This window comes from Ovis aries, chromosome 12 (genome assembly GCF_016772045.2).
Source record: "Ovis aries strain OAR_USU_Benz2616 breed Rambouillet chromosome 12, ARS-UI_Ramb_v3.0, whole genome shotgun sequence".
NCBI lineage: Eukaryota > Metazoa > Chordata > Mammalia > Artiodactyla > Bovidae > Ovis > Ovis aries.
Window position 1 is genome coordinate 14,630,435 of NC_056065.1, and position 21,714 is coordinate 14,652,148.

Here is a 21,714-nt window from a genome sequence, read left to right on the forward strand (position 1 = left end):
GGCCACCCCAAATGCAGCAATATAATCAAGATGAAGAGACAGAGGAATACTCAGCAGGTAAAGGAACAGGAGAAATGTCCACCAAACCAAACAAAAGAGGAAGAGATAGGGAATCTACCTGAGAAAGAATTCTGAATATTGATAGTGAAAATGATCCAAAATCTTGAAATTAAAATGGAATCACAGATAAATAGCCTGGAGACAAGGATTGAGAAGATTCAAGAAATGTTGAACAAGGACCTAGATGAAATTAAAAAAACGTCAATATATAATGTATAATGCAATAAATGAGATCAGAAACATTCTGAAGGCAACAAATAGTAGAATAACGGAGGCAGAAGATAGGATTAGTGAAATAGAAGATAGAATGGTAGAAATAAATGAATTAGAGAGGAAAAAAGAAAAACGAATTAAAAGAAATGAGGACAATCTCAGAGACCTCCAAGACAATATGAAACGCTCCAACATTCGAATTATAGGAGTCCCAGAAGAAGAAGACAAAAGAAAGACCATGAGAAAATCCTTGAGGAGCTAATAGTTGAAAACTTCCCTAAAATGGGGAAGGAAATAATCACCCAAGTCCAAGAAACCCAGAGAGTTCCAAATAGGATAAACCCAAGGCGAAACACTCCAAGAAACATATTAATCAAATTAACAAAGATCAAACACAAAGACAACAAATGTTAAAAGCAGCAAGGGAAAAACAACAAATAATACACAATGGGAATCCCATAAGGATAACAGCTGATCTTTCAATAGAAACTCTTCAGGCCAGGAGGGAATGGCAAGACATACTTAAAGTGATGAAAGACAGTAACCTACAGCCCAGATTACTGTACCCAGCAAGGATCTCATTCAAATACGAAGGAGAAATCAAAAGCTTTACAGACAAGCAAAAGCTGAGAGAATTCAGCACCACCAAACCAGCTCTCCAACAAATACTAAAGGATATTCTCTAGACAGAAACACAAAAAGAGTGTATAAACCCAAACCCAAAACAATAAAGTAAATGGTAACTGGATCATACTTATCAATAATTACCTTAAACGTAAATGGGTTGAATGCCCCAACCAAAAGGCAAAGAGTGGCTAACTGGATACAAAAACAAGACCCCTCTATATGCCACTTACAAGAGACCCACCTCAAAACAAGGGACACATACAGACTGAAAGTGAAGGGCTGGAAAAAGATATTCCACGCAAATAGAGACCAAAAGAAAGCAGGAGTGGCAATACTCATATCCGATAAAATACACTTTAAAACAAAGGCTGTGAAAAGAGACAAAGAAGGCCACTACATAATGATCAAAGGATCAGTCCAAGAAGAAGATATAACAATTATAAATATATATGCACCCAACATAGGAGCACCACAATATGTAAGACAAATGCTAACAAGTATGAAAGGGGAAATTAACAATAACACAATAATAGTGGGAGACTTTAATACCCCACTCACACCTATAGACAGATCAACTAAACAGAAAATTAATAAAGAAACACAAACTTTAAATGATATAATAGACCAGTTAGACCTAATTGATATCTATAGGACATTTCACTGCAAAACAATGAATTTCACCTTTTCTCAAGTGCTCACGGAACCTTCTCCAGGACAGATCACATCCTGGGCCATAAACCTAACCTTGATAAATTCAAAAAAACTGAAATCATTCCAAGCATCTTTTCTGACCATAATGCATTAAGATTAGATCTCAATTACAGGAGAAAAACTATTAAAAATTCCAACATATGGAGGTTGAACAACACACTTCTGAATAACCAACAAATCACAGAAGAAATCAAAAAATAAATCAAAATATGCATATAAACTAATGAAAATGAAAACACAACAACCCAAAAACTGTGGGACACTGTAAAAGCAGTGCTAAGAGGAAAGTTCATAGTAATACAGGCATACCTCAAGAAACAAGAAAAAAGTCAAATAAACAACCTAACTCTACACCTAAAGCAACTCGAAAAGGAAGAAATGGAGACTCCCAGAGTTAGTAGAAGGAAAGAAATCTTAAAAATTAAGGCAGAAATAAATGCAAAAGAAACAAGAGACCATAGCAAAAATCAACAAAGCCAAAGCTGGTTCTTTGAAAGGATAAATAAAATTGACAAACCATTAGCCAGACTCATCAAGAAACAAAGAGAGAAAAATCAAATCAATAAAATTAGAAATGAAAATGGAGAGATCACGACAGACAACACAGAAATACAAAGGATCATAAGAGACTACTATCAGCAATTATATGCCAATAAAAAGGACAATGTGGAAGAAATGGACAAATTCTTAGAAAAGTACAACTTTCCAAAACTGAACCAGGAAGAAATAGAAAATCTTAACAGACCCATCACAAGCACGGAAATTGAAACTGTAATCAGAAATCTTCCAGCAAACAAAAGCCCAGGTCCAGACGGCTTCACAGCTGAATTCTACCAAAAATTTCAAGAAGAGCTAACACCTATCCTACTCAAACTCTTCCAGAAAATTGCAGAGGAAGGTAAACTTCCAAACTCATTCTATGAGACCACCATCACCCTAATACCAAAACCTGACAAAGATATCACAAAAAAAGAAAACTACAGGCCAATATCACTGATGAACATAGATGCAAAAATCCTCAACAAAATTCTAGCAATCAGAATCCAACAACACATTAAAAAGATCATACACCATGACCAAGTGGGCTTTATCCCAGGGATGCAAGGATTCTTCAATATCCGCAAATCAATCAATGTAATTCACCACATTAACAAAGTGAAAAATAAAAGCCATATGATTATCGCAGTAGATTCAGAGAAAGCCTTTGACAAAATTCAACATCCATTTGTAATAAAAACTCTACAGAAAGCAGGAATAGAAGGAACATACCTCAACATAATAAAAGCTATATATGACAAACCCACAGCGAACATTATCCTCAATGATGAAAAATTGAAAGCATTACCCCTAAAGTCAGGAACAAGACAAGGGTGCCCACTTTCACTGCTACTGTTCAACATAGTTCTGGAAGTTTTGGCCACAGCAATCAGAGCAGAAAAAGAAATAAAAGGAATTCAAGTTGGAAAACAAGAAGTAAAACTCTCATTGTTTGCAGATGACATGATCCTCTACATAGAAAACCCTAAAGACTCCACCAGAAAATTACTAGAGCTAATCAATGAATATAGTAAAGTTGCAGGATATAAAATCAACACTCAGAAATCCCTTGCATTCCTATACACTAATAATGAGAAAGTAGAAAAAAAATTAAAGAAACAATTCCATTCACCATTGCAACGAAAAGAATAAAATACTTAGGAATATATCTACCTAAAGAAACTAAAGACCTATATATAGAAAACTATAAAACACTGATGAAAGAAATCAAAGAGGACACTAATAGATGGAGAAATACACCACGTTCATGGATAGGAAGAATCAATATAGTGAAAATGAGTATACTATCTACATATTCAATGCAATCCCTATCAAGCTACCAGCGATATTTTTCACAGAACTAGAACAAATAATTTCAAGATTTGTATGGAAATACCAAAAACCTCGAATAGCCAAAGCAATCTTGAGAAAGAAGAATGGAACTGGAGGAATCAACTTGCCTGACTTCAGGCTATACTACAAAGCCACAGTCATCAAGACAGTATGGTACTGGCACAAAGACAGAAATATAGATCAATGGAACAAAATAGAAAGCCCAGAGATAAATCCACACACCTATGGACATCTTATCTTTGACAAAGGAGGCAAGAATATACAATGGAGTAAAGACAATCTCTTTAACAAGTGGTGCTGGGAAAACTGGTCAACCACTTGTAAAAGAATGAAACTAGACCACTTTCTAACACCATACACAAAAATAAACTCAAAATGGATTAAAGATCTAAATGTAAGACCAGAAACTATAAAACTCCTAGAGGAGAACATAGGCAAAACACTCTCAGACATAAATCACAGCAGGATCCTCTATGATCCACCCCCCAGAATTCTGGAAATAAAAGCAAAAATAAACAAATGGGATCTAATTAAAATTAAAAGCTTCTGCACAACAAAGGAAACTATAAGCAAGGTGAAAAGACAGCCTTCTGAATGGGAGAAAATAATAGAAAATGAAGCAACTGACAAACAACTAATCTCAAAATATACAAGCAACTTATGCAGCTCAATTCCAGAAAAATAAATGACCCAGTCAAAAAATGGGCCAAGGAACTAAATAGACATTTCTCCAAAGAAGACATACGGATGGCTAACAAACACATGAAAAGATGCTCAACATCACTCATTATCAGAGAAATGCAAATCAAAACCACAATGAGGTACCACTTCACACCAGTCAGAATGTCTGCGATCCTAAAGTCAGCAAGCAATAAATGCTGGAGAGGGTGTGGAGAAAAGGGAACCCTCCTACACTGTTGGTAGGAACGCAAACTAGTACAGCCACTATGGAGAACAGTGTGGAGATTCCTTAAAAAATTGCAAATAGAACTACCTTATGGCCCAGCAATCCCCCTGCTGGGCATACACACCGAGGAAACCAGAATTGAAAGAGACACATGTACCCCAATGTTCATCGCAGCACTGTTTGTAATAGCCAGGACATGGAAACAACCTAGATGTCCATCAGCAGATGAATGGATAAGAAAGCTGTGGTACATATACACAATGGAGTATTACTCAGCCATTAAAAAGAATACATTTGAATCAGTTCTGATCAGATGGATGAAACTGGAGCTGATTATACAGAGTGAAGTAAGCCAGAAAGAAAAACACCAATACAGTATACTAACACATATATATGGAATTTAGAAAGATGGCAATGATGACCCTGTATGTGAGACAGCAAAAGAGACACAGATGTGTAGAGTGGACTTTTGGACTCAGAGGGAGAGGGAGAGGGTGGGATGATTTGGGAGAATGGCATTGAAACATGTGTACTATCATGTAAGAAATGAATCGCCAGTCTATGTCCGATGCAGGATTACAGGATGCTTGGGGCTGGTGTACTGGGATGACCCAGAGAGATGTTATGGGAAGGGAGGTGGGAGGGGGGTTCATATTCTGGAATGCATGTACACCCGTGGTGGATTCATGTCAATGTATGGCAAAACCAATACAGTATTGTAAAGTAAAATAAAGTAAAAATAAAAATAAAAAACTGAATATTAAAAAAATAAATAAATCAAACAATGATTAGTAAAGTCAGTTATGAATGATAAAGTATAAAATAAAATTATAAATATGAATATGCAATATTATTATTATTATTGTATACTCTAGAGGTGCAGGAATAAAATGATTGATAGAAATAGAGATAATACCTGGGAAATCTCATGGACAGATAAGCCTGGCAGGCTATCATCCATGGGGTCACAAAGAGTTGGACATTACTGAGCAACTGAACACACACACACAGATATTCAAATATTCTTAAAATTTGTGAGACTCTTATTTAAATCCCCTGTATTTATTCTCAAGAACATAGTGATTGAATTAGGAATTGTCTGTAATGAGAAAAAATAATCTTGTTTATCCTCTTTCAACAGTTAGCTGTGTAGGATTACATACCAATTTCTAAGATCTCATATGTCAATGAGAATATTTATTTAGAAAGCTTCCTTAAAATGGCAATATTAGAGTTTGCGTGTATTAATGTGGTATGTATGTTGTTTTGGTGTGTGTTGGGGGGGAAATAAACTACCTGATAGAACAAGATGAAGATTTATATTATCTCAAATTCTAAATGGTCTTCCCAGGTGGCTCAGTGATAAAGAATTAGCTTGCCAATGCAGGAGATGAGTTCGATCCCTTGATTGGGAAGATTTCCTGGAGAAGAAAATGGTAACCTACTCCAGTATTCTTGCCTGGGAAATCCTAGAGACAGAAAATTCTCCTGTTATTCTTTGTCGTGAATCATTTATATTTAATATTATTTATACACACGCATGCTTATGTACATGGCTGTACATGACACATCAATGTCAGAAATTATTCTCCTGAACGAAAGAAGGACTATTCAGTGTCACCACTGGAGAGCAGCAGTAGATGAGCACACAAGTTTACGTGGTGTTAGAGAAAGAGTAAACCACATCCCCAGTGGTTGGTGTGTGCTCATAGCCAGTCTGGGTTATTCTAAAGGACTTGCTGTTTAGAAAATGTGAAAGAATTTTCATAATACAATTATGCATTCTCCCCATGCACCTGAGGTGACATGTCCATCGCTGCCCTGTCTTTGATTATCACCTATGTGTTTTTGACTCCCAAAATAGTGATTCCATGTTTGACATAGCTTCCAAGAAATATACCACATTGTCACTTCTTTTTTTAAATTTAAAAATATTTATTTTTAAATAAAGAATAATTGCTTTATAGTACTGTGTCAGTTTCTACCAAACATCAACATGAATCAGACATACGTTTACCCATGTTCCCTCCCACATGAACATCCCTCCCACCACCCTCCCCATAGTATTTTTTTAAATATAAATTTATTTCTTTTAATTGGAGGTTAATTACTGTGTTGTTCAAGTCATAGTCAAAATGGTCAAAATCAGGCTTCCTTACATGTTCTTCACAATGGAGTTTCTTTGCCTTATATTTAAATGTTATCACTTAGTCTAGAAACTTCATTCTCAACATTGCATAGTCTTATTAGTTCTAGTTTTTCAAAACCATCTTCTTCAGATAAATCATATTGCCACTGTCCCACTCAGGCCTTCATTATCTTAATAATGACATTAATATCTTCCTAGGTTTGGCTTTCCCCTCACACTGTCCTCTTGTTTTTGTCTTAGTATTAATACCTGTGGGTTTACACAAGAGCGTGATTTGTTCTGCAAATAGTTCAGTAAACAAATAAGCAATATCCCCTGTGCTTGGTGGAGCTTGCATTCTAATGAGAGGTATTGACAATAATCATGATAAATGAATAAATTATGCAGCATGTTATAAGCTGAAACTACTGTGGAAAAGATAGGACAGGTAAGGAGCAGAGGAAATAATAGTTGGAATAAAGAAATGTGGGAAGGTATGTTCATTTAACATTGGTTAGTCCAAGTGATCCGGAGAGAGATACATTTGAGTAGAAATGAAGAAAGTGAAAGAGTGAGCTCAGAAATATTTTGAGGAAGAGCATTTCAGATACAGGAACAGCAAGTCAAAAATCATGAGACAAGAGAATAGCTAGTGTGTTTTGGGAACAGCAAAGAAGCCATTGTGCTTGGGATGGAGTATGACGAAGAGAGGGAGAGATGAGTTAGAGAGGTATTGGGAATCTTGAAAATAGAGCAGCTTTTTAGTCATACCAAAGAGCTCTGGCTTTCACTCTGAGCGAGTTGGGAAGCCATTGTGTGGCTGTGGACTGTGAAATGAAATGAGATCAACAGTGTTTTGCAAAACTTTCTGGTTGTTGAGAGTATCTTTGTAAAACCCTAAAATGATTATAATACTCCTCTGCTTTAAAATATATTTGTATTAAAAAAAATATCCTCAGGATAAATTTCCAGTCTGATATAATCACTTAAACATTTCATCTGATACTATTCATCCCACAATACCCATGGTGGGGGGGCGGGGGGAATCACTCTATGTGATTCCATAATTAAGTGCTAAGGCTGGACTCTGCAAACCATAACTTTATACAAATGGTGAAGTAATACAAGTAGGAATCATTAGGGACTACTTTGTGTAGGTTTTTGAACACAAGGTCAATCTTGAGGGTAAAAAAAAAAATCAATTTATCTGAAAGGAGAAAGGTGGGATAAGGTGAAGGATGTTGTATGAGCAAAGGCAGAGAATTAACAAAGTCCAACTGGATGGCAAGATTGCCTGCCTTCTGGGAAAAGAGGGGCAGATGGAGGCCACACAGAAGAGTTTAAATATTGATACCAGCATAAAAGAGTAGGAAATAGTAGATTTTTTTAGTAGAAAAATGAAATAATAAAATCAGTCTTTAGACAGTAGCCTGGAAGATGGTTTTGATTTATTGATGAGAGATGAACAAACAAGAAACTAGTCTCATATGAGTCAAAACTTGCTTTCTACCTAAAGGAGCATGCTCTGTCATATCTTGGTAAATTCAGTCTTGGCAAAATCGGTAACCTTTTATGAGTGATGTTGTTGACTAAAGACGGCTTCCATTATTTTCTCTGAAGATTGATGCGTGGCCAAAGGGAAGGAAATGGAATTGAGGATAAAGGCATCATTTGTCTTCTTTCTGCTTAGGTGTATTGTTGATGTGTATCAGATCCTAGACTTTTTAGTGATGTTTACTGTCCAATGTACGTGTGTGTGACAACTATTAATAGATTGAATGGAAAGAACACAGTAAGGTCTGGTACGTATAATAAAGTTGATGTTTTGTTCTTCAGGTAACAGAAACACGAACGGGTCCTCTTGGCTGCAGTAACTATGACAACCTAGATTCTGTCAGTTCTGTTCTGGTTCAGAGTCCTGAGAATAAGATTCAGTTGCAAGGTATGTAGCTGAAATTTCATTAATTCTCTATGAGCCTGAATGACAGTTATCCAGTTGTGATTTCTTTCTTCTTCTCTTTTTTTTTAATAAGCTGTATGTTCAGTATTAGGCTTTTAAAATTCTTATAAAAGGCTTCTAATCTTTAACTGATATAAACATTCTAGACCAGATGAAGAGAATGTCAAAATTCACTTTACTTTTTAAATTAAATAATTGATAAGAATTGAAAATACATCATGATAATATTTTTTTTCCACACAGTAATCATTGTCTCAATAAATAGCAGTTTTCCTTAGCTTTCCTTGAGCTTTAACTTCTTCCTCATGAAAGTGAAAGTGGTAGTTGCTCAGTCGTGTTGGACTCTTTGCAACCCCATGGACTTTACAGTCCATGGAATTCTCTAGGCCATAATACAGGATTGGGTAGCCTTTCCCTTCTCCAGGGGATCTTCCCAACCCAGGGATCGAAAAGTCTCCCACCTTGCAGGAAGATAAGCTGAGGCACGGGGGAAGCCCTTTTTGTAACCATATTTGAGTATACTGTAATGTGAAATTTTGACATTTTAAACATAACTTAATATGATAGTTAAGGCTGCCTTTCTCTTCTGACAAATAGTTATATACCTAAGAGTATATTAACAAAATATTTATACTTGCATTATTTCTTTTATAAAGATAGATTCATGATAATGGTAATAATTTATTGTCTTTCTATTACTATACTTTGTGAAATAATTCAATAGGGAACTTTTTAAAACCATAATTTTATTTTATCCCCTAAATGTTTAAGCATGTGTATATCACTCATTCATACAGACAGGGAAAGGTTATGTATCCACATGTTTAAACATGTACTAGCTGAATAAGTTCAAAAATGCCTTTTTGATGACACATAATCTAAATTTAATTCACTGATCAAAGGGGTAATTTTGAGTTGTTCTTCTCTAGTCTACTTTCCTTAATTGCTTAAATTAAAGCTTTATTTGCATTATTCAGTTTTACATAAAAATGTTTAAAATTTCAGAAGTTTATGGGATTTTCCTCAATTTTCCATCTAAAAATTTAAAGGCATCAGGTTATTTAAATTTAACTTAACTAATAAATAGATTTCATTCAATTTAAATTGTACAAAGTCACAGAGAAAGTGCTTAAATTTTTAAACTCTAAATGCTATCCAAGTTATTATTGTCAATCTTAGCTTTAAAGTTATTGAAATATTTTCTCTAATTTAAATAGAAGTACAATCTCTCATTATTACCTATGATTCTCTACTATTCACCCCTTTTTAAAATGTATTGACTTTCCATCACAGTGTTAATTTTACTAGAAAAAAGACAAGGGATTTTTATATCAAATATATTTATTTCAATTGATCCAATTGTATTTATTAACACTTTTGATTTTTATCTTTGTGGATTAACACTATTGATTTACTGTGTTCAGTATTAAGAATATAATATTTAAACATAAAACTTCTACCTCCTGTCAGCCTTGGAAAAAAATCAGCACAAGGAATAAATGAGGAGACATGCCCCCTTTTGTGTAACTATTTTTTCTGTTCCTTTCAATTTATGTAAGGCAGAAACCTTCATCTCTTTCACATTTTACTACTTGCTAGGACTAGTTACAACTATATTTGTACCACAGTGCACAAAGTCCCTTGCAAAGATAATGCTGTGAAAATCAATATCAAGACCCTCAATATCCCATGTACTCTTTCTTAAATTTCATCTGTACTTACAATATCATGCTGCTGCACCTATTCAATCTCACCTTTAATATATTAAATATATGTATACAAATATTATATAACAAAAAATAGTAGGCCTTCTCCACTAAAAAGAAAAAAAGGAATGCAAAACACTCACCAATTCCAGAAGGTTACCATGGTACATCTCTTTGAGAAGTATTTATAAAACCCTGGGTCACTATATGTGGCAATTGCAAAAACTGATGTTTCAGATGAATCTTTAATATTAAAGTGCTACCATAGGTATTTGTGTCTTTCATAGTTAGCTGGTTGATGGATAGATGTGCATAGGTATAGATGATGTGTGTGTGTGTGTGTGTGTGTGTGAGAGAGAGAGAGAGAGAGAGAGAGAGAGAGAGAGAGAGAGAGAGAGAGACCTTGTGTTTTGCTTGTAAGCATGAGGTGAAGCACTAGAATCAGTGTTTGGTCCATTTGGAGATATTGAGTTCAGCTCTATTATTGACCTTCTTCTTCTGAAGCTCTGGTCTTCTAGAAGAAAAAGAATTGTTCCTGAAGTAGAATTTTATCAGAGCAAAGAAAGCATCAATAAGAATTACTGAGGTACAGCATTAGGCAAAAAATTCAAAACGAATTCCATGACTTAACTATCTATGTTAGAATTGACATTCATAAATGAGATGTCAGAGAGATGCATTACACATTAGCACATTGATTTTGACTTAAACAAATGAAATCAAATGCTTCCTGGCAGTGAGTAAGCTGGATTTATCTCCTTTCTGTCTGGCTTTGTCAATCAGGTTTCAGAGCAGACACTTTTTTTTTTTAATTGAAAGATCCATATCTACTACTCTGAAGTATTGATGAAAATACATTTAATACATATAACAAAATGTAATTCATAGGGAATATTAGCAAATACATATTGAAATGAATATTTCAAGTTTTCAACCCACTTAAGAATTTAACATATCAAACAAGGTACATTTGTGTCAAAGGATAACAGAAGTAATTCAAAGTTATTAAATTTTGGTAGTAATATTTTGGTAAAGTTCCCAGAAAGTGAATGATCCATGTGATTAGGTAACAAATATTTTTCCACATCAGTTGGTTCCTAATGCTTTGTTTCAGCAAAATTGGCACAAGACTGTATTATCAAATAGATAATAAATGATGGAGCACTAGGCAATTATTTTTTGCTTATAATAAGTCTGATTATATTGCTTAAAAAACTATCCTGTTTCCTTTTTTTAATCTATTGATATGTTGGAACACATTTTCTTAGGGCTTGGTGGTGGTGAAGTCAGTAAGTCATGTCTGACTCTTGCAACTCCATGTTATAGCTCACCAGTCTTCTCTGTCCATGGGATTCTCCAGGCAAGAATACTGGAGTGGGTTGTCATTTCCTTTTCTAGGGTTCTTAGAGCTCACATATACAAAAATTAAAAGAAGGCAAATAATTTACTTTGAAATAATTCATATTAATTTATATTTCTAGAAAAATCCCACAGTAATTAACAAAGCTCTATCAATTCATTAAATCATGCGTTTTCAAGGAACAGATAACATTTGTCTTTAAAAGTTATTTATCAATACTTTAATACATACAACTATTTAATTGTATATTATTAGTAATTATAATAATTCAAATCATAGTGATTTAAAATTTTTTCATTATTAGAAAACTATATTTTATGTAATTCATGCTACAAAATTTTGTATGTTTATAATTTTCAGAAAAACATATATATTTTTTCAATCATTGATTTTTATAGTAGAGACATGACTGTGATTAAAGAAAGATGTTTAGTAATAAAATGTAATATATTAGTACAAAAACTTGTAGGACAGTGAAATGAAATGGTGACTTCAAGGAGAGAACACACACACACACAACACATACATACACACATACACATTGCTCACTTGTTCTTTTTAAAGGAGAATATTGATGCCAGATTGCTGGCATTAGATTCTGCCAGTACATACAGATATGTCATGTAATATTTTTATTTTAAGATATTTATAATACAAGACATTGCCTACTTTTGATCTATTTAATGTATGATAAAAAGTTTAGACATCAACTTCATCACATTCAAGGGAGTCCTTAGGTTTTCACACTCTTCATATTCCTTTAGGTAGTACATGAGCTATTTTTTGTTCAGTCACTCAGTTGTGTCTGTCTCTTTGTGACCTCATGGACTGCAGCATGCTGGGATTCCCTGACCTTCACCATCTCCCAGAGCTTGCTCAAACTCATGCCTGTTGAGACATGAGCTATACAGTACTGAAGTTCTCTGGTCAGCTGATCATTTTCACAATTGTCTGTCTTACTAGTCTTTATGTTTGTGTGATGCAAATTAGAACTTTATTCGTCTCAAGAATTTATTATATTTCTTAAGTTTTTATTCACCAAATATTGCTTCTTTCTTCCTCTACTCTCATCATGAAGTTCCAATTAACTGTGTTATTAGATTATTTAGTCATGACCTATGTGTCTTTTCTTTTGGAAGAAAAGTTATATCCAACATAGACAGCATATTAAAAAGTGGAGACAATACTTTGCCAACAAAGGTCTGTCTAGTCAAAGCTATGGTTTTTCCAGTAGTCATGTGTGGATGTGAGAGTTGGACTATAAAGAAATCTGAGCTCAGAAGAATTGATGCTTTTGAACTGTGGTGTTGGAGAAGACTCTTGAGAGTCCCCTGGACTGCAAGGAGATACAACCAGTCCATCCTAAAGGAAATCAGTCTTGAATATTCACTGGGAGGACTGATGCTGAAGCTGAAACTCCAGTACTTTGGCCACCTGAAGCAAAGAACTGACTCCTTGTTTCGAAAAGACCGTGAAGCTGGGAAAGATTGAAGGCAGGAGGAGAAGGGGACGGATGAGGAGAGGATGAGATGGTTGGATGGCATCACCGACTTAATGGATCTGAGTTTGAGTGGACTCTGGGAGTTGATGGACAGGGAGGCCTGGTTTGCTGCAGTCCACGGGGTCACAAAGAGTCAGACATGACTAAGAGACTGAACTATGTGTCCTTTCTACTGTTTTCTGTTCTTTATATCCATTTGTCATTTTATTATTCTGTGTTCAATATTTTTTATGATATATACCAGTTTGCTGTTTATCTCTTCAGCTGTGGCTAGTCTGCTATTAAATCTATTATTGGTAACTCCTATATGTATGTGTGCGTGTGTTTGTATGTATGTATATGTATATATATTTTATTTGCAGAATTTCCATTTGGTTATAATTTTTAGTTTCCAGTTCTTTGTCAAAATTGTCTATGGTGTTTGTTTAATTCTTTATTAGGTGACTGACATTAATTTATAGTTCATTTTTGATAAACTATTCTTTCTTATTTATATGCTCATTATTTTTATTAAATTTGATGCTGTGCTTTATAAAAATAACTTAAAATTCTTGATCTTTTTTTTCTTCAGAAAAAGTTTACTTTGATTCGCAGTAGCATTTCAATCCATTTTAACTGACTTGTTTGAAAGTATGCTTTAAACCTATGAAATCTAAATTTTTGTTTAATTACTGCTTGAGTATATAGCCCTTATATATTTCAACAAATCTGGATAAATTTAGTATCTTTTATCATGACTGGCTCTAAACTTTAATTTTTGATTTGCTAACCGGACAAAACTCTAAGACAAAGGCTGTGTGGTTCACCTCAGGGATCCTTTTCTTGTCATGGTAGTTCTAGACATCCTCACTTTTATTAGACTTTGGATCATTTTGAACAGATTTTTAGAAGTTGAATTATAGTTTATTTACAATGTCATGTTAATTTCAAGTGTACAGCAAAGTGATTTTGTGACATATATATATATATGAATCTCTCTGCACATACTTTTTAGATTATTTTGCCTTATAAAATATTGACTATTGTTCCCTGCACTATATAGTATAGACAGATTATTTTAATATGCCTACTATATTTTCTAGTTGTTCCTAGTGAGAAGTTTGATTGAAAAAAAAACTGGTCCTCCAATACTGGACATGGTTATATTTTACTCAGTGGGTTTTCAGCTTGTAACATGCCTCACATGCTCATTTTCACAATATCCCCTAGGCTCAGAACTCTTCTTCCTTAGCTTTGTCTCATAATTGAGGAGACTTTCTAATAATGGTTTCATCAGTATTTGTACTCTGTTGTTTCTGTACATTAACAAAATGTCTATAATAGGACAGCCCTCAATCCCTCTGAGTTGTCTGTTAAAACAGTCCAAGTTTTCTCTCTAGGTATTAATTATTGTTTACATTAATGATCTAGTTTTAATGTTAAAGAGTTTTGAGTGGTCTGACTGTAAATCTCTTTTCCAACAAAAATTGTCATTTTTAATATGGTTTTACAGAATATCAGTTTCCTTTCTTTAGACTGATAGATATATATAAAGCAGAGATAACATGCAACAGAAATCCTTGCGTGTCTAAAGCTAAACTCATCATTTTGTGCCAGCAATCTTTCCTTCTCAAATTACTTTTCCATCCTTTTCTGTTTCTGCAAAGGCACTATCATTTTTACAGATTGAAAATTATACTGTAACTACTTGGTTTATGACATTTTAAGTGTTATATAAATTCTCTGATTTTCTTTTCATTTTTGATTGTTTGAAATTGAGATAATCAGTGGGTTCCATATATCTGGTCCAAAGTCCTGAGTCTCATTAACAGGAACTCTGACTTAGCCAGTTTTTAACACTGAATATCAGTATTTTCAGATATTAGATATTTCTGAAGTACACAGTCATTTGATGATCTACAGGACTAGACATTTAAGAATATATCTAGCTTTACATTTTACTCCTCCAAGTCATTTGACATATTTCACCTGCCTTACATCATATAAAGTACTGTCTAGTAGATCCCATTCCTCTTCTCCTGTCTCCTAAAAAATTGCCTTTATCACCTTGTCCTTAGTTTAGATACTTTTAGTGTTCTGTCTAAATTAATTTTTTTCTTTATATCTTTTGCATCTAAATTAAAGTACTACTCAGAGTACTTTCATGGTTAAACATCATTTAAATACAAGTGAACTAATTCCTGGTACTTCATCCTGAAATAAGAGCCCCAATAACATTACCCTGGATTTATTTTTCTAAGAAACTCACTCATTGCATTCTCATAGTGCATATGAATTAAAACAATATTACTAATTGCTATTTAAAAAATATGTTCCATAGTTCATTTGTGTGTGATATTGCTAATGTATTATCCCATGGCCGCCCCAAATCTCTCAAAGTTGAAAAGTATCCATGTATCAAATCATGTTCCAGTCTATCTTTTTAATGAAACATTTTATTAATCTTATGAACCTGATTTGGTTACTTTACCAATTAATTATACCTAGTGAAATATATGTAGCCTGACTCTAGTACTTATTAAGTGCTATTGTATAATAACATTGTATACTTCTAATATTATATATTATATTGCCTCTTCTACTAAATATATTGCAAATGCCTTTAGGGCAAGAATTGGTCATCTTTATGTTGTACTTTCCCTAGAAAGTATCTTCCAAATGGAAGGCATTCAATATTTATTTGAGATGAAATTAAAATGAATAATAAAGTAATAAATATGTGCTAAGTACTTTTCCTGACAAATCTATGGTAGCATTAGTCTGAAAAAATGGGATAAGTACAATTGTCAAGATTTTTATAAGACTGACTTTTTCCCCTAAATGTTAATTCATGATTTTAGTTATATTAAACTTGTAGATAATGATTGCATCAAAAAATGTGTTTTTGTTTTGTTTTGCTTCAATTTTTTTTTGTTGGAAATGAAGCATGTAAAAGGGGTAAAAATCAAATTTTGTGGTAAATAGCTGTGAGGTATTGAATAAATTTTCCTTTACTTTTATGTTTATTTTTACCTACTGACTATATTGAATATTTACCCTTTTGATTAGATTTTTGTAGCAAATGCTTAAATGTAAAACTAGTAGAGTTCCCCAAATATTTTTGATACCTTATTTTTAGTCTTGATATGTTCTTAAGAATTAGTAACTTAACTTGCATGTAGAAAAGTAATAAACGGTATCACTATGACTGACGAGGAATAATCAGTGAAACAACTCAGTCTCTCTGATGACTTCCCTGTAGTCAATTGAAGTGATCGTTTGAAAAACATACACATATAAATTTATGTGTTTTAATGACATGAGATACAGCAACAGTTCATAACACTTTTGCCAATGCTGCAAATAATATTTAAGTAGAGATAAGCTGATAGTTTGAAGGTAAAATAAAAATATTGGAAGTATTTGAAAATAAGTGGAAAAGAAATGCATACATCTCATTTCAAAATATATAAAGGTAAGTTCTATCTACATTACATAAAAATAATCAAATATTCTGATCAATAAATTAAAATAGCCAATTAAATCAATTTTAAAAATAAAATCAGATAGTTTGAGATATTAAATGCTTTATAATTTCCCAGATTCTTGAAAAGTGCTTGGAGTTAGTATATGTTGAAAAAAATGGTAAACATTTGCAAATTTTTCAGAATTCAGTATTTTTTCTAATAATCATATTAAAATATGCATAAATCTGTAACTTATGCTACATTTTGACATTTTCTGAATATTGTAATTATGTATTATATTTTGGCCTTTATCAAAATGAATTACCTTTTTTGGTTTGTTCTTTAAGGGCTGCAAGTTCTACTTCCAGACTACCTTCAGGAGCGTTTTGTACAAGCAGCTTTGAGCTATATTGCTTGCAACTCAGAGGGAGAGTTTATCTGCAAGGACAATGACTGCTGGTGTCATTGTGGCCCCAAGTTCCCAGAATGCAATTGCCCTTCCATGGACATTCAAGCCATGGAAGAGAATCTTCTTCGCATAACTGAAACCTGGAAAGCCTACAACATTGACTTTGAGGAATCAGGTAAGACATATATTTTTATCTAACACTTCTAAATTATACCCCCAAAAATGTTATATTGAACAGACAATTTTACCCTTTTGGAAGAAAGTATTACATACTTGGAAGAATTTTTTTTTTTTTTGTCACTTGGAAGAAATTTGTTTGACTTGTTATTATTCTTTGGCTGTGGATATTGCTTTTATTGTTGGTTATTCAGTATTTTACTGAAACCCTATGTGGTACTTTTTGTATGCTATGTACTATGGTAGTAGAACCTAGCCCTCTCTAGAGCTGACATATTAATCATTTAATAAAGAAGGTCCCTGCCTTATTCAATATAAGAATTTAAACTATGGGCTGAAAAAAGTGCACAGCCTAGAAGTTGAGAATTATGTAATTGTGTTTTATTTGGTGGATTTTCTGAGCTCTTCAAGGGCTCTGAAGAGACAGAACTCTCAGGTCGCTCTGAAGGATGGCCCCAAGAGGTAAGGGAGGAGCCAGGATTACAGAGGAGTTTTGGAACAAAGACCAGGTAGTTGGAACATCAGAAGATACTATTGATTAAGGAAAACCTGACATCTCAAGTTAAGGAATTGACTGCTTTTCTGTGTACTGTGTTGTTTAGTATCTAAGTCCTGTCTGACATTTCTGTGGCCCTGTAGACCCTGGACTATGGCTCACCAGGTTCCTCTGTCCATAGGATTTTTCAGGCAAGAATACTGGAGTGCATTGCCATTTCCTTCTCTATTTCAATGTAAGAGAAGATGAAAAGTCAAGGCTGATGAAAGCCTTTTCTGTCTTATGCACTTCAGCTTTTGGGGCCAGTATCCTATGCTTTTCCTGGGTCACCTTAGGGTGCAACCTGGCAGGGCTGCTGCAGTTTCTGATAGGTTGATGGTTTGCATCCTGTTTCCATCTTGCATTCCCTCTGGGCTCACGTTGGGGGAGCTGTGGTGGCTCAAAGTCCAGACAGCCTGTGTTTACTGACATGGCAGGTGGCTTTCTTAGTCCCATACCTCTGATTCCCTTCTGGACTATTCTCATGGGCCCTGAGTTCCACTTCTGAGGCAAGATCCAGAGAAGGATTTTTCTATACTTTCTGCACATTAAAGGGAATCTCATGAATGTGCACTTTTACTCTACTACTTATTTTTAAACCAAATTTAGATCAGCTTTGATCTAGTAATGTCTGTGGAGTTTGTTTCTGCGATTTCTGAATTCTTATGAGTGCATACTTGTGTCTCCCATATTGTTACTTATAGAATAGACTATGTTACCTGTAATGGCCTTCATTTCATAAAGCAATGAACTTTAATAAAGAGTTGAGTGCCTCAATATAAAATGAAAAATGATGACAACATATATGATCATTCTTGTTAGTAGAATAATAAAAGTCCTCAGAATGTGGCAAGTATAATTATGTAGCATTTAGTCAAAAGTGTTGGACATGACTAAGTTTCAAATTGGCAAAGAGGTTTTATTTGCCAAGAGGTCAGATTATATTCTTGAAAGTTATAATATTGCCAGTGAACTCACTTAAAACAATGACAATGAAATTTAATATATGTTCACAATCAGTACAGTTCAGTCGCTCAGTTGTGTCCGACTTTTTGCAACCCCATGTTCACAATAAAAACCCTAATTTAGGCATAGAAAGAACTTATCTCAACATAATAAAGGCTGTATATGACAAGCCCACAGCTAACATCAGACAAGAAAAACACCATAGATGTTTTCAACAAGCCCTCACCATTTTGTATAGTAGAACCACAAAATTATAAAATAAAATGGAAGGTAATAGACCTAGGAAAAGTTCATAGATACATGTTTTCTTTACATATATATATATATATGTATATATTAATCAAAATAGTGTATAATAAATTATCCTCATCAATTTTACAAATATTTCTATTTATATAAAAAGGAAAAACTGTCTAGAATTAAGCAGTTTCTTGACATTGTCAGAATGAATTTCTAAACTCAAATTCTCCCTTTTAGTTTTTCTATAGAACACTCATAAGTAATATATTAGAAACCTAATTTTATATTCAAGTAGAACCATCTGATGTTTAAAAATAATGATGAAATGCAACATTTTTAGATAAGCTATAATATAAAGTAGTCTTCTTAGGGTTAAATTTAAAGAGAAAAAACGAACCTTCTGTCTACATATTACAGTGTATGGTATGTTAAATCAGAGAATCTTAGAAGCCCCAAGTCTGTAGAATTCACGTAGGAATGCTACCCATATTATTTTGCTTTGAGAGAATATTTTAGAAAGTCACCAAGTGAAAACTGGGGGTTTGTTTCAGGTGATATGTTGTAGATTGAAGTAGGCCAATACATCTGTTGATAGTAACTAAAAGCTGATGAGATTTTAAAATTATACATTTAAATATACAATAGATCATAAAAGTCACAACTGCATGGACTAAAATTCCTGGCACAAGATACAAGCTTAGGATTCACAACTTTTTTTTTTTTTTAATTTCTACTTTGCTTCCTTTCTGTCTTTCTTTCCTTCTTTCTTTCTTGTTTTATTCATTAATTTATTTACATATGTGAACAGAGGCTGAGGACTCATCATTTCACAAAGCAGAGTGGCTGATGGGCAAAAGAGAAACCAGGAAAGCTTCTAATGGTTGTGGAGAGTAGAATGACAAAATTTTAGCCTCAATAGGCCTAAAGAAGTTTAATTTACCACAAGATATTTGCTGAATTTCAGATAGTGCTGGATGCTAAAGAAGTATTCAAAAATCTTTGCAAGCAGATGAAATTTACCACAGACTTTCAAGTGCTTGAGGGATTAAAGCTCTTCAGAGGCAGGAGATTGAAAATAGAACAGGAAAGGATGGGATACTCCAGAGAGAATGAGGTAGTACCACTGTTTCTAGAACTGCTTTTCCTTAAAGCACATTTGTCATTTCAGGGCAGAGTACGAAACTGAAAATTTAGGACTAGTCCCAGGAAAATGCTGGTATTCCAGGACAGAGAAATCAGATGAAAATTTTGCAGTCACAGCTGATTAACTAAGAAAATTAGAGGCTTAAGGAGTTTTAAATATATGTTCCGCGCCCTCTTTAAGACATTTGCCTTAACCTGTGGTAGATGACTAAAGAGATAAACTAAAAACCTTATCTTCTTCAGTGTTACAGGCCTGTAGTAGCATATGCTCACTAGGTCCCTAACAGAAAGCTCTGAAGCATCATGCCCTAAGAACAGGGGAGAGTCAGAGCTAGATTGAGTTTTATGTAAGGATAACACAGCACAGATACAGCTCAAATCTTGATCCTAAAGAAGTTATCCTTAAAAGATCAACTCCGTATGATGTTTGTTAAATATAAAGAGGGTGGCATCTTTAGGAGAAAAAACGTTTTCTAAAACCTCTGCAGTTCTTTTTATTTATGCTGAACATAAATCTCTAATCATCAGCATATGCATAGACCTTATGGCTAATATCAAAAGGAAAAGAAACCAGGCCTCCCACGTCATTTAGTGGTAAACAATCTGCCTGCCAATGAAGGAGATGTGGGTTTGATTCCTGGGTTGGGAAGATCCCCTGGAGGAGGAAATGGCAACATGCTCTGGTATTCTTGCCTGAAAAAAAACTCCATGGACAGGAGCCCGCTGGGGTCACAAAGAGCTGGACATGACTAAGAGACTGAGCACACATGAACCAACAACAGATGTAAGATGATTCAGATATAGAAATTAGTAAGAACAATGTTCACATAGTTATCATGAAAATGTTCAAAAAATGAAAGGAAGGATAAAATAGGTGGAGTATTGCAGAAGTCACCCGAGATAGGGGTGATTTATGAAACAATCTAAAGGACATTCTAAAATATCAAAATTCAGTATCTGAAATCAATAACTCAAAATTTTGTTCTAGTAGAAATCTTGGCTTAGTGGATGACAGGATCAGTGAACGTGGAGACAAGTAATAAAATCAAAATGGTGAAATGGGATCAGTGAACATGGAGACAAGTGATAAAATCAAAACAGTGAAATGGGATCAGTGAGGAAACCACCAACAAAATACTAGATAGATGCATGAGAAACATGAGATATGCTTGAAAGGTCTAAGGTATTTTACAGTTTGAGACACAAGAAGAATGAAGGGGAAAATGGAATACACCTAGGGAAAAATGTAAAGAATATAGATTTTTTAAAAACTGAAAACCCAAATTCAACCTACAGATTCCAAAAGCACAATGAACACAAAAAAAGGCAAATTCAAGCAAAACCACAGTTAGGCATATCTGTTGAAACAAAGAATAAAATTCTTTCAATGTAACTAGAGAAAAAAGAAACACATTACTTTCATTGGACTAATAATAAGCCTGACTTATCAAAACAAAAACACAAACAGATTTTGACATCTTTATAGAGCTAAAAATAAAACAATCCAGAATTATGTACCACTAGAAAAAAAAATGAAGGTGAAAATAAAGATGTGTTCAGACAAGAAATGCTAATGGAAACTTGACCATGTAAAGGGGAAGAGGAATGCCAGAGATGGCAAATGTATGTGAGAAAATATAAGTGAATATCACCTGTACAAAATAATAATTATGAAGTTATGTGGAAATAAAATATATGTAAGATTTTCACGTAGACAATAGTGTAATAATGGGTG

At 33.9% G+C, this 21,714-nt stretch overlaps 1 protein-coding gene across 3 annotated transcripts in view; it reads left to right on the forward strand.

Moving 5' to 3' along the window:
• Positions 1–21,714, forward strand: part of BRINP3 (BMP/retinoic acid inducible neural specific 3) — a 418,385-nt gene that overhangs the window by 329,344 nt on the left and 67,327 nt on the right. For all 3 annotated transcript variants that reach the window (XM_042257081.2, XM_042257082.2, XM_042257080.2), the window contains exons 5-6: positions 8,373–8,478; positions 16,857–17,093. In XM_042257081.2, the coding sequence (XP_042113015.1) occupies positions 8,373–8,478; positions 16,857–17,093 (343 nt within the window). The remainder of the gene's footprint in view (positions 1–8,372; positions 8,479–16,856; positions 17,094–21,714) is intronic.